The sequence below is a fragment of the Plectropomus leopardus genome, chromosome 2 (assembly GCF_026936395.1).
Source record: "Plectropomus leopardus strain MGB_pleo_1.0 chromosome 2, ASM2693639v1, whole genome shotgun sequence".
Taxonomy (NCBI): Eukaryota; Metazoa; Chordata; class Actinopteri; order Perciformes; family Serranidae; genus Plectropomus; species Plectropomus leopardus.
Window position 1 is genome coordinate 10,835,638 of NC_142177.1, and position 17,709 is coordinate 10,853,346.

At 38.4% G+C, this 17,709-nt stretch overlaps 1 protein-coding gene across 2 annotated transcripts; it reads left to right on the plus strand.

Moving 5' to 3' along the window:
* The first annotated feature begins 456 nt into the window (after positions 1 to 456).
* Positions 457 to 16,165, plus strand: dgkab (diacylglycerol kinase, alpha b). Of its 2 annotated transcripts, none has more exons than XM_042506119.2 (24): positions 457 to 595; positions 1,909 to 1,994; positions 4,942 to 5,018; positions 5,978 to 6,122; positions 6,543 to 6,617; positions 6,783 to 6,832; positions 7,285 to 7,359; positions 7,596 to 7,712; positions 7,817 to 7,934; positions 8,117 to 8,205; positions 10,254 to 10,364; positions 10,459 to 10,557; positions 10,653 to 10,703; positions 11,409 to 11,482; positions 11,624 to 11,698; positions 11,774 to 11,859; positions 12,602 to 12,691; positions 12,795 to 12,955; positions 13,089 to 13,153; positions 13,256 to 13,346; positions 13,477 to 13,657; positions 13,819 to 13,939; positions 14,049 to 14,109; positions 14,615 to 16,165. In XM_042506119.2, exons 2-24 carry the CDS (start codon positions 1,922 to 1,924, stop codon positions 14,693 to 14,695), a joined length of 2,166 nt encoding a protein of 721 aa, XP_042362053.1. In that variant the 5' UTR covers positions 457 to 595; positions 1,909 to 1,921; the 3' UTR covers positions 14,696 to 16,165. The 2 variants fall into 2 exon arrangements, with proteins under 2 accessions (XP_042362053.1, XP_087940880.1); XM_088084754.1 differs by lacking the exon at positions 457 to 595 and adding an exon at positions 1,418 to 1,746.
* Positions 16,166 to 17,709: the final 1,544 nt, after the last annotated feature.

The following is a 17,709-nucleotide window of genomic DNA, read 5'->3' on the forward strand; positions in this document are numbered from 1 at the left end:
CTGTTACATGGACCTCAGCCTGCCTTAAACAACATGAGCTGACAGTTTGATTTTATGTCCCTATCTCGACCTGGTCAGGTAGCTTCTGGTGTGTCAGACATATCCTTGAACATCAACAAGTGTTTGATTATATAAAATTGGCAACTGGCAAAATTTCGGATCATTTTGAACTTTGAGGCCAAGTCTGCGAGCTTTTTCTGCAAAGCCCCGTGACATTATATTGCCTGTGAGTTCACATTTCATTCATCTATCTCTGCTTATTCACTCTGTGGACGCTGGAGACCAGAGGGACAGAACCTCACTTTGATTTTGAGGCTTAAAGCCGAAATGTTTAGAAAATGTTGGCAGGGTACAATAAATCAAACAAGTGCGCGTACCTGTGCGCGGCTGGTGCGCTTGTGTGAGCGTACGCGCGCGAGGCGGTGCCACTAACTGTAATTATGTCGCGAAAAGCTCCTCCTCCGCCTATTCGTAATCCCTTATATCCACTAATACCGCGACAGACACCCAACCAGAAGCACAAACAACGTGTCAAAGGTCCGTGTTGTGGAGCTCCGAGTTTGGGACAATCACTAAAGTTTGAGGAGAGAGAAAGGTAAGAGTTCAGACCTCTTCTTAAATAACTGAGCAGCACCTATAGAGAACATAATGAAGCCTGTCATTCAGTCAAGCACCTGGCTTCAAATTCTAACACTGACTGATGGATGTCCTCTCCAATAGTTTGCTTTTAATCAATTAAACCCTGAAACCGTATCACTTTTCTTGTGTTGCTTTCAGACATTTTTTACAAGTATTTAAATATCTGAAACAAAATGGTGTGCTTTTTTTTTTTTCAAAAACATGGGGAAAAAGCCAGGTAACAACTTGGTAACAAATGTTCCATAAAACAGCAAGAATGTAATAGATATAGAAAACTTTCTTGTTTTTAGTTTGGGTAATATATCTATGCAGAAAAAAAGAAAAAAGCCAGGGAAAAACTATATTTACATCTATTTATCATAATCAAATATTTAAAATTATGTTACAAAAGTACTATAATTTTTCCCAGACCATTTACATTTTTTATTTTAAATGCTTATTTAATGTTTATCTTTATTTATTGATTTGACTAATTTCTAGGTAATTCTTTTGTACTTTTGTATTATTTTTATTTTTTACAAATTTTGGGGGGAATTATCTTTAGCCTTCTTCCTGTGTTTTTGAAAGAAATCAAGTCAATTTGCCCAGGTTTTCAAGGGTTAATTGATTATTTGTGATTATTGCTATGATTGGATATTACAAAGTGTTTTTGTCAAATGGGGGGAGCACAGGGAATATACTGACACATGCACCAGCACAATCAACACCCTTACAGGCTGGTGTGACATTCAATTTTGTCTTCTGCTGGTGACAGTTCATTTCTGTCAATGGAGGTTCGAACTCTGCCATATACAGCCCGTTACTAATGTTAACGTAGCTCATTGTGGGCAAACCCTCATCGTGTCAGATCTTGTTACAAAACTTGGACTGGCTTCCGTGTTTCTAAATTCTATCTTGCAGAGTAAGATCTGCAGAATAGAACTTCTTGAACTCACTGAATGTGGTACGGCAGGTTTAATTTTTCAGCCGTGATTCCTGGGATTCCTCAGCTAGAAGCCCCAGACTGTGTAAATATCTGAAACCAGACAGTGGAGTTGATCAGTGTCCCATAAGAGGGGAGTGTTTACTGGTGTGTTCAATCCAAGGAATGGAGGCAAACCAGTTCATGTGAGTCACTGCCAAAACTGTGGTTGACATACCGTGTAACAGCTATTATATTAAAGACTATCCTTTTGTTTCTGCTGCCTCTCTTGAGGTCAGTGCTTCGTCCTGGTGTTGTCCTCCCTGTCATCTCTGTGACGGTCCTGTCGTTGTTTTCTCTTTGCTCAGTCACCTCATCAGCATGGCCTCTCCTGACTCGCCAGAAAAGTCCCTGACTCCTGTGGATTTTATCCAGCTGCAGCAGTACATGGAAGGTAAGTTTCATTTTCTCACTTAACCTTATTTCAATAGTTATTAATACTACCAGCACGTCAGAACTGCACGTAAAACATAAAGAGAGCAGCTGGAGAGGCTGTCCATCCTTGCTGTGGAGTGGTGACAATGAAAACGCAGTCTTTTTTTTGTGGGAAATTAATAGAGTCAACATTTTTTAATATTGAGTCCAACTGGCTTTATGTCCACTTCTGACTGATTAGATGTGTATAATGAGTAATGATTTTAAAATGCAAATATGCATATGAAGTCAAGTAGTGCACTTAAGTGTTTTCATATTATGTTACTTTATACTACTTCACCAAATTTTACTTTTTGATTTTACTTTTTACTGTGCTACATTTATCTGACAGTTATTACTTTGCTGAATAAGACTTTAAATGCAAAACATGCAATGAGCTCATAAAATGTGACATTGTCAGAGAATAAACTTCCCAGCTGTACATGTACACGATTCGATGGAAACTGGTTCCAGCTAGACCAACTGCAAAGGCAGAATACTACTTGACATTAATGCATCAGACAATACTTAATTTACTGTAATATACAACAGTCACAGCATATTTTGCTACATTTGTAATTTTACAAAGATTTTGAATACATGCCTTTTGCTTTTACTTTTATTTTTAAACAGTTGCATGCAGTGGTGGAATGTAACTAAGTACATTTACTCAAAGTACTCTACATACTGCACATTTTTTTTTATTCTGGTACGTTTGCTTGAGTCTTTTCTTTTCATGACACTTTCTACTTCTACTCCACTACAATTTAGAGGGAAGCATCGTATTTTTTTTTTTTTTTACTTCTCCACAATTATTTTTACAGATGTAGTTTCTGGTTACATATTAAGGTTATTTGTATACGAAACACATTAAGAGTTTATAAAATATGATGTTTTGTTAAAAATGTAACCACGCAGCAATACAAGTACAGCTGCTGTGCTACCACACCACTGGTTACTTAAGTAAAGGGTCATCAACCCAGACTTTTATTTTACCACATTTTTGTGTCTGAGTGAGTTATGGAGATAACATTCTTTAAAACTGGTCCAGCACTGAGTGATGCCGCATTGAGCCGACAGAGGCAAACTGGCTGCAATGTAAAACATTTGGGCCTATTTGTACTGTGAATTTATGTCCAGTAAAACTGTTTCTTTTTACTGTTGATAGGCTCAGATTGTTATTCTAAGTGACTGAGTGACTGACAACATTTTGAAGAGATCCATACAAAGATAGACATTGTTTTTAAAGAATAAAATCCTTTTGGCTTAACCCAAAAAAACAGAAAACTAATTCGCCATTGCCAAACCCACCAGACTCCATTTAAGTAAACAGTAATTGAAGCGTGTATAGACTCATCATACTTTTACATATAACTGGGGGAATTGAGACCATATTTTAACCACACCAGAGCTGATGATTGCTGGAACTGTGCACAAACCAAAACAGTTTTTTGAGTTTTATTTTGTTTCTGTTCACTTTGAATGACGTGTGATTTATGTCGATAAAATGACTGTTTATTTAAATGGAGTCTGGTGGGTTTGATGATAGGGATTACAGAGCTGTTTCTGGTTAAACAAAAAAGGATATCGCACTTTAACAAAAAGGTCTATCTCTGTAAGGATCCTTCCCATATTTTTTTCAGGCACACTGAATAACAGTCTGAGCCTGTCAGTGGTAAAATCAAACACTTTTCGTAGACGAACATTGACAGTGCATGCGTGCCCCTACAGATTACGTTGCAGCCTTTTTCGCAGCTTGTTTTTCTCCACTTGTAACTGATGAAACAAGCGTAGGAAAATAGGGTCTCCTTGAAAAATACTGAAGTTACCCTTAAAGTCAAATGATCTGAATACTTTTTTTCTTCACTGATGATTTGGAAGTTGTGAGAAAGTGAACACACACTGGTTGGATCATTGAGTTATGAGTGGAGAGGAAAACAAGACATGCTCACACACTTAAATCAGTCAGAATACTCCTGTAAATTTAATTTGTCAGGTTATATGTCCAACACAGGAGAGTAAACGGGGAGTAACATGCTGAAACATCTGTGCATGTTACTCCTGCATGCTAAACACAAGGATACTGAGATTTAATTTAAAAGTGCATTCTGATTGATGTGGCTGTGCAGGCTGTTTTCACAAACAGTGTACACGTGCTTTTTGTACTTACTACTGTTTACAATCACTTTCAAACTTGAGAATCTCTCCTTTGGGAGGGATCAGTCACAGAAAGTGAAAGCAGTGTTAGTCACTAAGCATCAGTCATAAAATAAATGATTGAGGAAGTTCCCTCAGTTTGCTCTGTATGGATCCCCTGAGGATCGTTCAGCATCAGAACAAAAACACAAACAACAAACTCCTGTCTGTAAGTGCATCCTGCGTCCTGCTCCTGCGTCAAACTTTGAGCTAATCCAGAGTTGGATAACCCCGCTGACAGGAAACAAAAAGTGGTGTGGGGCTAAAAATATTTTTGCTGTACACTCAGAGGCTTTGGAAGAGATGAAATGGGTGTGTAGGCTTTCAGTTTTGGGGGGAGAGTATTTGCACTGTGGGATAATGGATGAAAGGATAATTACACTCGCTCCTCTCTGGACCTGAGAATAGCACCGCTGTGCTTTACCTCTGACAGAACATCCCAGATTTATTGTACGATACACACTGTACGCTCATGTCCATAATTAGTGATCATCTCACATGTGTTTCCTTTCTGTTTTAGCACACAGGAGTCATGTAATTACAGTGTGGAACAAACAAACAGAGAATGGGCAAAGCTTCTCTGCTCTGGGTTTTACTTTCTCTAATTTCATCAAACATGTTCAGAATAGACAGAGAGCACAGATGCTTGTCAGAAAAATGTATCAGCATTAAATATTATTCTTTTTATTAATTTCTTAATTCACCCAGTTTCCTCATTGTCCTCTTTGCAGACAGCAGACTGAGGATGAAAGATGTGCTGAAGGAGTTTCAGCCTGGGGGTCGGCTGGCCCAGCACAGCTTTGGAGAGGTAAGTCATGAAGCAGATCTTTTCTCAACAATGATACACGTGGCTCTAATTTCCATTTCTTTCTAATATATTTTGTTGGAAGTTTCCTGAAGCTAACCATTTATTCTGATATTAATTACAGAAAAAAACAGGAATTTCTTCAAAAGGAAATCTTCAATTAAAACCAACTTTATATGCACTTATTGGTCTTTTAACATTGTAACTTTTATTTAAATTATTATAGAATTATCTATAAATCCCAGTTTTAGTAAAATAAAGCATTACAATAGTGTAAATGTTACACTAATGTGGTACTCAAGGTTTGTCGAGGTATCGAGAGTGGTCTCAAGACCACTTTTTGAAGGTCTGAGTCTTGTCTCTGAATCGACTACATTTTTCCTCAGCCTCGACTTGCTCCTTGATTGAGAGGACTCTGGATTTTATTTCAAGACCATAACTGTGGGAATATCACTATACTGCCTATGTTAAAAAGGATTGTTGAATAACAATGGTTAAGTTAATTTGAGCTCCTTAGTGTGTTTGTTCATCAAAAACAAATTCTCACACATAAAATTTACCTCTGCTGTGCCTTGTGATTATTTTATCAAGACATTTATCATGTTACACTTATGCACACACACATACTGTATGTGAAGTACTGCAATAAAAGAGGTGAATGAATAGAGATGATTTTTTTCTGTGGGTATCTCTATGGGATGGTGGATCTCTCAGGTCATTTTTAGGAGTGCAGAGGGTTTTATTGTGTGCATGTCGTGCATTGATGGACTCGCTTTAGTCTTGTCTCAATTTGGTCTTGACGCCTCGAAGTCTATGTCTTGTCTTGGCCTCAACATATTTCAGTATAAGACATAATTCTTGCCTGGTGTTGGTCATAACTTGGTCTTGGTTTAGGGATTCTTGACTATAACACTGGTTATTGTTCTAATATTGTATTGACCTTGAGTCTCTTCTTTCCACAGTATGTAGATGAAGCAGGGTTCTGCCTCTTTCTCAAGACATACCTAGAAGTGGATAACTTCCCTGCAGATTTCTGCCAACGCCTTTTTTGCTATTTTCAACATGTAGAGCAGGATGGGTCCACGAAGAACCCTATGCCCAAAGGAGGTAAATCATGCTGAAAGCCTGATTTTCTTTTACATAACAGCATGGAGCAGGTGTTAAGAGTAAAGCTCAGCTCTGAGTGGTTGGGAATGCACCGCAGAGCGTCCTGAAAATACTCAAAGAAAGAGAAAATGCTACAGAGAGTATTTCCTGTTGGACACTTTGTCCGCCGCCCACCTGTTTGTTTGTCTGTTCTTTTTATCTTGTAGTGCTGCGTCATAGGAATGAAGCTGTGGGCGTGCAGTAGCTTTGGAGATTAGTGCACTTGTGTTTTGTTCTTGTATTTGCTTTTATAGTTTTACTGCTGCAGTTCTACATTTTCATCCAGAGCTGAAAAACAGACACACTTTGTTTTAGATCTCAGTAATGTAATAAAGGTTTCTAGTTGGGTCAAAAGGTTCTCTACATTTTTTTTATCTTCAGGTGGGGTGAATCTTCGTGATGTGTCCTGTTACTTCTCAGTGCTGGAGGAAGGACAGCCGCGGGAGAAGCTTGAATGTTAGTTTCATTTACCTTTTGCACATTTTTTTGTGTTAATCATATCACACCTGCATTTAATGAACATTTTTACCACTAATAAATACTTGTGATTGATCATTTGGAAGGTCTGAAAAAAGTCAAAAATAATGTCTTGATCACTGACTGGCTTTATTTTGTCTCTAGTTACTTTCAAACTTTATGACAAAGACAGCAACAAACTCCTGGACAGCTCTGTAAGTTGATGAAACCTTTCGTATGTGTATATTTTAAGAGCCTTATTGAAGTCTTAATGAAACAATTTAATCCAAAATCAAAAATTCCATATTTCCTTCTTACCTGTAATGCTAGTTATCAGTTTAGAAGCTGAGTGCCATCTACTTTCATTATACTGGAGGGAAAGCAGACATCTCTATAGCCGATATCTCCAACACTTGGAAACTCACACGAAAACGATCTAGATTGTGAATAGGAATACAGGTAATCGGGAAAATATGTATATTTGACTTTGGGGTGAACTGTCCCTTTAACAGTGCAAAATTCAGGAACCAATCCATTTTCAAAATAGAAATCCTTATTGTTTGCCTACTTACTGACTGGCTAGTTTCGGGTGCACACGGTAGAGCTGTCAGAGGTTACGCTGTGAATTTGGTGACTGTGAATTTAAACTGTGTTGTCTCTCCATCAGGAGGTGGATCGTATAATCACCCAGATGATGCGAGCTGCTGATTACCTGGGCTGGGACGTGACTGAACTCAGACCAGTATGAGTCTCATTTTGATGCTTTTTTTTTTTTCATTTTTAAGCTTATGTGACTTTTATTCTAACATTAAATTATATTAGAATTTTTAGAAAAACATGTGTGATAGCTTAATATTTTGACATGATGGTTTACACCAGAAGGAGAGCTCAATTACAGCAGCTGAGAGGTGTAAGAAAAAATTTACTATGCAGGACTTGGAAGATAAATAACAAGCAGATACGTTTGTGATTGGACAGGTGCTCAAAGACATGATGACAGCGATCGATGTGGATGACAGTGGGACTGTCACTCTGGAGGAATGGCTGAAGGGAGGCATGAACAATGTGCCTTTACTTGTTCTGCTTGGACTGAAGGTGACAGAACCTGAAATGGCTATTTTTTTTCTCTATTTTCATTGCGCTCAGCTGTGGTTTCTGTTTCCTTTTATTCAGTCCTCTTGTGTCCTCCTCACCCACAGATCAGAGAGAGGGATGGGCAGCATATTTGGAGGATGAAGCATTTTAATAAGCCGACCTACTGCGCTGTGTGTGAGAACATGCTGCTCGGCCTCGGGAAGCAGGGACTCTGCTGCAACTGTAAGAGCTCACAGCCGCCATCAGGAGGCAGCCGAGCACCTCACACACAGAACACATGAAGTAGACCTGATCTGCTTCACTTGTGCTGTTTATTTTTTGTCTGTTACTACATGTACTTTGCTATTGAATCATATATTAGTGAAAGAAACTTCATCTTGAACTTAACCACCTCTCCTCTTCAGGTTGCAAGTATACCGTCCACAACCAGTGTGCCAACAAGAATCCTGAGATCTGTGCTCGCACCTTTGTCAAGTCTAAAAACGAGATTGGTGTAAGGGCACATGCAACAATCCCACTTCATTTTCTTACATTGGTTTTATCTTTATTTTTTCAAAGTAAGAGTTACATTTATGGAAGCATTTGAGTATTAAGTTGAAGGAAAGGTCTAGTGATATTCTTTTTTTTTGAAGACCAAAACTTAGTCCACCTCTCAGTACCTTCCGACTTCTCAGCTCATCAGTTAATACTGAAGATGTTGCCCTTTAAAAGAAGTTGCTATTATGTGATTTTCTTTTTTTAAAAAGTCTCAGTAATCTCCCAAAACAGTGGGGCACTGTAGTTTCTAGCAAAAGTCACTCAAAAAGGCACAAAAAGCACATTTGTTGTGAACTGTTTTCAGCTGTGGATTGATACAAATGTGGTGCTCTATTGAATATTTCCAGAAGCTGGGTGGTGTATGTGGGATTGACTCCAAATAAATTACATTCCCCATGTAAATCGTAATGATGGAACATGTCAACCAGTGGAACTGCGTGTCTGACCGATGTGTAGTTTCTAGACAACAATTGAGGCCAGTGGCACAGAGGAATTAGGTCTATCAGGTTCTAACAAGTCAGTACTTGTTAGTGATCAATTCATGTTCGTTTTGGTCTTTTCACGCAATTCAGAAAAATAAGGATTATCATTAGACCTACCACTAAAGTCTTTTTTGTTACATTTAAACCAGATCTGTGTGAACTGCAGATATCATAGTCATGTGAATATATCCACGTTGGTTTTCTTTTTACTGACCAAAAAACAAATGGCACCAACAGTAAATACATCACAGGGAACACTGAAGTGCATTAGTCGGTAATAAGTGCAGCCCATTAGTGTTTTTAAGTGCAGATTACAGCTGGTAGTCTGCTCTACACATCTGCTAAATGTCCTGATTTTGCACAAACGTAGACAACGACGTGTTCACTGTTATTTTCCGGTGTCACAAAAACAACTCATAATCTGTAATGGAACACAGCAGTGAGCCGGCCAAATTTCATCAGCTGCTTCCGGAGGTTTGATGGGCCAGTGTGCTTTAGGGATATCTGATCTGTTGATGCACGTATGCCTGTCAGTGGTTATTCAAAAAGGCATAAATCTGACGCTGTCTGTAACTTCCATAGCTGCTTTAAGGAGGGTGTGGTCTGTGCTGATTGTAAGTCAACTATAACATCATATTTCCTGCAGTCATTCAGGGCTGGGTTGCGGTTTGGCACTGGTGCAGTGAATACGAGCGTTGATCCTGGAGCGGAAGTTGGATATCATCTTAAAGTGACAGTTCACTTTAAAATAAAAAAAAAATATATATATATATTTTTTCTCCTATCTGTAGTGCTATTCATCAATAGTCAGGTTTGCATCCAAATGTTGCACAAATTTTAACCAAACTTTCAGAAAATCAGCAGATGAAAATGCAGTTTCCATGTGTTGTAGTGTTGTGTGAATATTGGGAGTTAGTTCGCTGAAATAAGCAATGGGTGCCACTAAATCTCTAGAGGGTCTCTGTTATACCTCTGCAGAAGAAGAGCATTAGTGAAACCCCAAACAAACAAAAGCAATAAATTTATTATAACAAATTAGAATTATGAACAACTAATATTACATCTGTGTGCTTTTTGAAGAATTCTGGTGACACCCCTTTGTGCATTAGTGTATAAAAAGACATCCAGAGACAATGAAGAATGCTCTCATTGGCTTATTATATGCAATGAAGGTACACCATGACTGTACGTCATTGTTTATGTTGCATTTACCTTTATCATTATACCAACTTTTCTACCTCCCCCATTTTTTTTAATACCTAAAATGAAAATGCCTATATAAAGACATGGATGAGTTTTGGAGAGGAAAAATATGTATCATTACTTTTAGGTGAACTGTCCCTTTAAGACTTGCCTAGACATTATGAGTTGCAGGCTAAGTAAAGATTAGGTAATTAACAGTCACAGTTCTGCAATCACTTCCATCGATCAATCTGTTAAATTTTCATAGAAAAAGATGAGTAATAGTTGTGATTTCTACCTTTTACACAACCTTTATTTTCTCTACTCCTCTGTATCTCAGGTTCCAGCTCACGACTGGATCAGAGCTGACTCTACGTCCAACAAGTGTCAAGTCTGCCACAAGAAGGTCAAAACTTTAGCAGGGAGGTGTTGTGCGTGGTGCCAGGAGATGGTGAGGAGTGTGTGTTTGTTCTGACTTAAATACATGAATTAGGGGGGTTCTCTCTTTTTTTTTTAGTGTTTACTGACTCCTTTCTCTTTTCAAGCGTCATGATGAGTGTATTACCTCTGGCTCATCAGTCTGTGATTGTGGACCACTGAAAGATCACATACTGCCCCCGTGGGCCATACACGGTGTCTCAAAGGTAAAATGAGCGTCATAAATTTGGCTTTCACTCATTTATATTTCTGGAAATTATAATGGTGTATTTATTGGTTAATGGTGCTGTGTTTCCTGCAGGAGGAGGACACCAGCTTGTTAAACGTCACCCCTGACGGCCACGTACTGCAGGTCTGCTGTTATCAAACCTTCCTACACACTTTTATTGCTTTCCCAACTGTACACCCATGTGTTTTCTCTGTGAGGTGTCTTTCAAGTCATTGGCTCAAACTACCATCTGCATATCATAGCTTTTGGGAGAATCTCCAATTTTAGTGATTTGTCATGTTATTTTTTTAAGGTTTTTATGTTTGAAAGGACTGTAGCAGTGTCTTTGTAGTCTGTTGGGTTCAGTGTATTGGATGAGATCTGGACAAATATGCCTGTCATGGTTATGTTTGCTTCAGATTGGACAAGCCCACTGAGCCAGTGTTTAAAGTACCAGATACTCACCTCCTGTCAAGAGCTTAAAATCATGATGGTTGTCACAGAGAAACTTAATCTGGCAGCACAATTCACCTGCACTTTGAAATATGGCTAAATACACTGCTTCTGTTTGTTGCTCGGTTTCCTAACACACATACATTTTTGCATTGTTGAAAGGAATTTGTGTGAGACAAGACACAAAGTGGTCATGGTGCATGGTGGTCATGACAGTGACAGTTCAGAATTAATGTTCTGATGGTTTACAAAGAAAAAATTTCCTATAAAACCCCACATTTTCTTTATTTAACTACAGCAGAAATCTGAGTGATGTTAGCTCAAAGTTAATATATTATATAATATATTAATATACAGAATCTATCTGATTTTAATCTGCCATATACTCTTCTTTAGATTGCTCCGATTCCCGGCACCCACCCTCTGCTGGTGTTTGTAAACCCAAAAAGTGGAGGAAAGCAGGGTGAACGGTAAGCAGCTTCAAGTCTCGATATGATTGTGTAACTTTCTTTTATTGGTGTAAAAGTAGTCTGTTTATTTATGTCATTTTTAGAATATCTCAATCACTAAATGTGTTCATCTGTGTGTTTTCTTCTCTGTGTTGTTTTCAGAGTGCTTAGAAAGTTTCAGTACCTTCTGAACCCGCGTCAAGTTTACAACCTTTTCAACGGAGGTCCTGCACCAGGGTACAAAACACTTTTTTAACATTACTGTACACATGCCAAGTTCAACGCATTAACGCATTGTCTTTGTGTCTTCAGACTACACTTTTTCCGCAATCTGCGTGACTACAGAATCTTGGCGTGCGGAGGAGACGGCACTGCCGGTTGGCTCCTGGATGCTATAGGTACTTTGGGTTCATTTTGGGTTTCAGAGAGGTAATAAAAGTGGACATATTTTGTTCATTTTCAGGTTCATACTTTTCGTATTTCGTATTTTTGTACAACCTCCATCTAAGACGCTATATTTTAGTACCTGTCACTTATGAGGCCCCCTTCCAAAATAGGCCAGTCTGCTCTTATTGGTCAATGTCTCCGCGTCACCTATGTCTCTTTCTCTTAATACCGTCATTATGCCAGTGAAATGACTATAACAGAGTTAAGCACCACTTTTTATTGTAAAAAAATCATCAGTGAAAGCTTCAAAACCAAAATCTATACAATCAGACATCAGGCGGCGTTTTAAGCAGTAATCACTAAATAAGTGGCACTGCTAGCCAGCTCCCACCTGACCCAGGTAGTTCGCAGTGCAGAGCGACTGCGGCTAATGTTGGCTCTTCAGTGTAGAAAAGAGAGTGGACAGTGGGCACTATGTGTCCCCATATGAACACGGCTAGCCGGCTGTCTATCACCCAAGCCAACAGAAAATAAAATGTTAGGCAAGACATTTACCCTCTCACCCTCTCTAAATGAATAGAGCTTTGACATTCGGTGCTAAAAAGCTCACTGAGTCAATGGAGCACTGGACTAAAGAAAATATGCCTCTTGCATTGCACTGGTTAATTTTTTCTTCTAAAAAATTTTTTCTTCTAAAAAATTAACCAGTAAAAGTCTTAAAGGCTAGATAATGAAGCCCTCCTGTGATTTCAGACAAAGAAAACCTGCCAGTACATCCTCCAGTAGCTATCCTGCCTCTGGGCACAGGGAATGACCTTGCTCGCTGTCTACGCTGGGGAGGAGGTAAAACCATCAGTACATTAACTCTAAACCATCACTGGGGTATTGGCACTGATGTTGGAGCCCCTTAGTTACTTTTCTGCTTCTTTTGGTAATCCTGCAAAAGGCTACGAGGGGTCAGACTTGAGAGAGATCCTGAAGGAGATCGAAGCTGCAGAGTTGGTTCCCATGGACCGCTGGAGCATCCAGGTGATACCAGACGACCCCCAAGAGAAAGGAGACCCAGTGCCCTATGAGATCATTAACAACTACTTCTCTGTTGGAGTGGTGAGTCACAGCATCAGCAGGGAGGAATGATAACATCATGCATCATTGCTAATTGATTTCTTTAATCAAAAGTCTTGTCATTTATTAATGTACGAACAATAGTGAATACATACTTAAAATTTTATTTTGACAGGATGCCTCTATTGCTCATCGTTTCCACTCCATGAGAGAGAAATACCCCGAGAGATTCAACAGCAGGTGAGGACACAAAGAATGAACAAAGAGTGTGTTTAAGTATCAGAGCTTTTTTTTTTTTTAATCCGTAAAGGTGAAGCTCTTGTTGTTTTCTGTTTTCATCAGAATGAAGAACAAACTTATGTATCTGGAATTTGCCACTTCTGAGACAATCTCTGCATCTTGCAAGAGGCTCAATGAATGTCTCATGATTGAGGTTAGAATATCTAAAACATTCTTGTAGCTGTTGTGCCAAAAGTAATTATTTGTAATTTGCATAATCGCTCACGCTTTAAGCTTTGCTTTTATTCCGTTGTGTAATCAAACTGATGTTTTGTCTCCACCAGTGTTGTGGGAAGCCTGTAGACCTGAGCCACACATCTCTGGAGGGCATAGCTGTCCTCAACATACCCAGCATTCATGGAGGCTCCAACCTCTGGGGCGAGTCCAAGAAGCCTGACAATGTGCCAGAGGTGGAGTCTAGTGAGGTTATCACTGACCCTGAACTTCTTAAAACAATTTCTCAAGGTCTGTTCTCTCCTTAATCACCTAAATATTTTGTGTCCAGATTGTCAGTAAGCCCTCCCGGCCTTCTTGTGTGCGGATACCGTCACCTTGGTTGTTTGTAATACTGATTTAATCTTGAACAAACTCTTTGAACTTGATCTTTGTGTTTCGTCACTCCACAGATATGAGTGATAAGCGTCTGGAGGTTTTGGGGCTTGAGGGAGTCTTAGAGATGGGACAGATCTACACCGGACTGAAAAGCGCTGGGCACAGACTGGCACAGGCTTCCCAAATTACTATCAGGTTGTGTACTTTTACCTACAGGTGGTAATCCCTCTCTGTGCAGTCTGATGTAAACAATAAAAATAGTACGGTATAATTAAATCTCACTTCCTCTCCTCCCTGTGTGCAGGACAATTAAAGCCCTGCCCATGCAAATTGACGGGGAGCCCTGGATGCAGCCTCCATGTACTGTAAGTGTTATGTCAAATACCTCACTCATACAGACAGGGAGAACTTGAGGATCAATGCACCAACCTTTTGTACAATAGAAAATCAATTGAATCTCTGACACCCTGTCACCCACAATTCATAGCATTGTAATATTAAAAGCAATGGCAGGTGACATTTGAAATCTTAAAGGTCCAGTGTGTAAGATCTAAGGGGATTTAGTGGCATCTAGCAGGACTGCAGATTGCAACCAGTTACAACTTCTCCCAGTTAGAATTCCTACATTGCACACTGTTCAGGAAGTTTTACTGGGAACCGAAATATCCGCAGAGGTCTCTTCTGCTCCAAAAGACACAGATGAGTAATTAAAACCAGTAAAAACACTGAATAAAATAGTTTAATCTTAAGGAAAACATTATTTTATCACAGTTGTTTGGGACAGATTATAAATTGCTGAGATGATCAGATCAATTTAAAGGATTTTGAACTTAAATAATAAAATTTCCATTCGCTTTTCTTTTTTTATAGATCCACATAACTCACAAGAACCAAGCTAATATGCTGATGGCTGCACCAGCAAAACCAGCCGGCTTCTTTCAATTCAAGTAGATCAACGCTTCTGCTACATCCTCCAGTCTGTTAAGGTATTTAGGCATTTAGTAATTCCAACACTTGGTGTGTAAGTGTGTTTCTATTTTTTGAAGTTATTACTGTGTTTGTCTCCTGCATGTAATCCCTGATATAATTCTAAATAATTTCAGTACCCAACAGATAGCTTGTACTTACAGAGAGACCACACTGACAGACCAATGCATCAGTCTGATCACTGCTATTGTGTGCCAATTTAAATGTAATACAGCTGATTTATAGTTTTGTAATGAAAGACTAGAGCGTGTTGTGTATCTACAGTACAGCGATAAGGAATATATTTGTTTACTTTATGTCGTGGTAGCTTCTTCGTGGTTAATCAAATGTACATTTTTTGTATGTCTTCGGCCTTCAGAAGCTCATAGCAGCTCACCTTGTTTCACTGTCAGTGTTTATTCAACGGAGAGGAAAATATATTATGTAAATTATTTCAGAGTTTTTCGTGTGTGTGTGTGTGTGTGTTTTTACTGTTTCTTAGATAGGTGAAGAAATGATTTAAGTATTATTTGTGTGAATGTGGCTTTATAAAGCTCTACAGTCAGTTCTCAGGAGAGAGGCTTTGATATCACTCTCCCAAATTGCTTAAGTTTAATACACAAAAATAGCATCCCATACAATACATTGAAGAGACAAGAGTAATACAGTTTTCTGTAATTATGTAACACTGCTGACAATGTGTGTCTTTGGGTCATCTTTGTAAGGAGATTCTCCTATTGAGTAGGCTTCTTAAAACAGCCACAAAAAACTTCAGAAATCTAATGAAATAGGAATGTTTTGAATAATTTAATGTGACAGGGAAAACTCTGATGTTAATATTTTGTTGTATTTTGTTGATGTGCATTACTGTATGTGTTTTCAACCTTCAGGGCAGTCTTGTGTTGGATGTACAGTGTACTTATACAACAAATGACATCTGTAACATCAGTGTCAAATTATGTAGTTGTCCTTTGCATGTGTTTTGACAGAATCTCAGTTTCAGCAAAGTTGTCACATTTACATTTACTGAATTGTCCTCAGATATAATTACAATATTTGTCGCCCCACTACAAGTCTGTTTGTAATATACTGTTTTACTTGTTTATATTCGTGGATATCTTATTCTTTGTCGCAGCTAAAAATGAAGCCCTTCAAGGTTTGTTTACACTGGAATGAAAGAGACTTATACCATAACATAATACAGTATTTTTTGAGGATACAAAACACACCAATTCATCTAAATCTTTTAAACTATGTTAAAGTAAAATGGCAGCATACCCGAATGTTTACATGGTCATATTAGCGATCTAAATAAGATGCTGCTTTCAAAGGGGAAAAACACATATTTACATGTAAAAAAACACCAGCATGAAGTGTACTCTCATGCTTATCTGTCAGAATGTTTATCATTGTGTAATAATGCCTATATTAAAAGAATACTGGCTTGTGTATTTATTTACTGTATTGTGTATGTGTGCTGTATTACTCTGCATGTGGCCCACTTATTGAAATTCTCAATCTAAGTTGCTCAAATCTCTCTAAAGCCAAAGCATGGCATCATACAGTGAGGCTGGCTTTGCGTCAGTGTGGGAGGGAAAGCAGTACTAATCCTGAGGTGGTGAACGAAAGTGGCAATATCAAACATTTACTTTAGTGTAGATGGCGTGTATCTGTGTGAGAGAGTGTGTGTGTTACTGACAAACTTGAACTCTCTCTGGAGAAGACATCAGACACCTGACTGAGGGCTGGGAATGATGGAAGGAAAGAGCTGAGCGGGGAGCAAAACAAATATATTTTTATATGCAACACTGAAAAAAAAAAATCAGAATGTAAATCTGAAAAACAGTAAGAACAATAATCTTGTGTTGATATGAAATCTAAGCTATTAGCACTAGTTTTGAGCATTAAAGGGTTATCCGGTGCTGGCAAGCAAGACTGAATTCATTTAGGAGTTTTTATGTTTGTTTAGTTTAGTTATTGATATTGACACCATAGACTGTATAAAATAATATTTGTGGACTCCCTGAGGCCAGAAGTAACCATATTTGGACAAGGGGGTGGAGCTGTAAAGGAGCGAGGGGTGGATCTGCCTTGCAGACAGCCTGTCACTCAAAGCAGACCTGCTCTTAATGATGCACTTCCACATTAACTTCATTTATCAGCCCTGAAGGTTGCAGCTTGATAGACACATAAGACTTGTCTGTTAAATGTGTCTGCAAAGCCACTGAAATCTCATTTTATGAGTCAAATGGTCTGTTATGAAGTCAGAATAGTTTCATATAATAAAATATATGCCAGTGCACACATAGCCTATTGTATATAAACCATATCTCAAATACAAATTGACTTGTGTTGAGAATACACTGCAGGGCTTAGAAACAAGATTGTCAGATTGTTTTACTCGTGGAAAATAATGATTTATGGCAGACAGTGGTAATGCTTCAGGGAATAAATCACGAAGAGTTGCAGAGCATTTCACCTCTCAACAATACTACTTAAGTGAAAGTAATACAAGACAATCCAAATTTTACATAGGTACAAGAACAAAATGATGAAATCTATGTATATGCACTTAAAGTACCAACATTGAAAGTTCTCAATATGCATAGATATATTATTGGATTATATCTTGATGCATTCATGTGTAAGCATCACTTCAGTGTTGCAGCTGGTAAAATGGGGTTCATTTTAATAACTCTATATACATTTTGTAATAATAATCTTGTTCTCAAATAAATGCAGTGGAGTAAAAAGTGCAATATTTGCCTCAGAAACATGGTGGAGCAGAATTATTAATAGCATGTAAACACTTAAGTTAAGTGCAAGTAAGTACAGTAGTTGAGTAAATGTACTTAGTTACTTGCCAAGATTGTAAGATTTTTATAATCTTTGCAAACTGAGGTGAGGAGAATTAGACACTTCTTGCGTTTGTGTTTGGTGGAGGGTAAAGCTCTAATGTTGACAGTCTGGCAAGAATTCAACGAGATGCACAACAACAA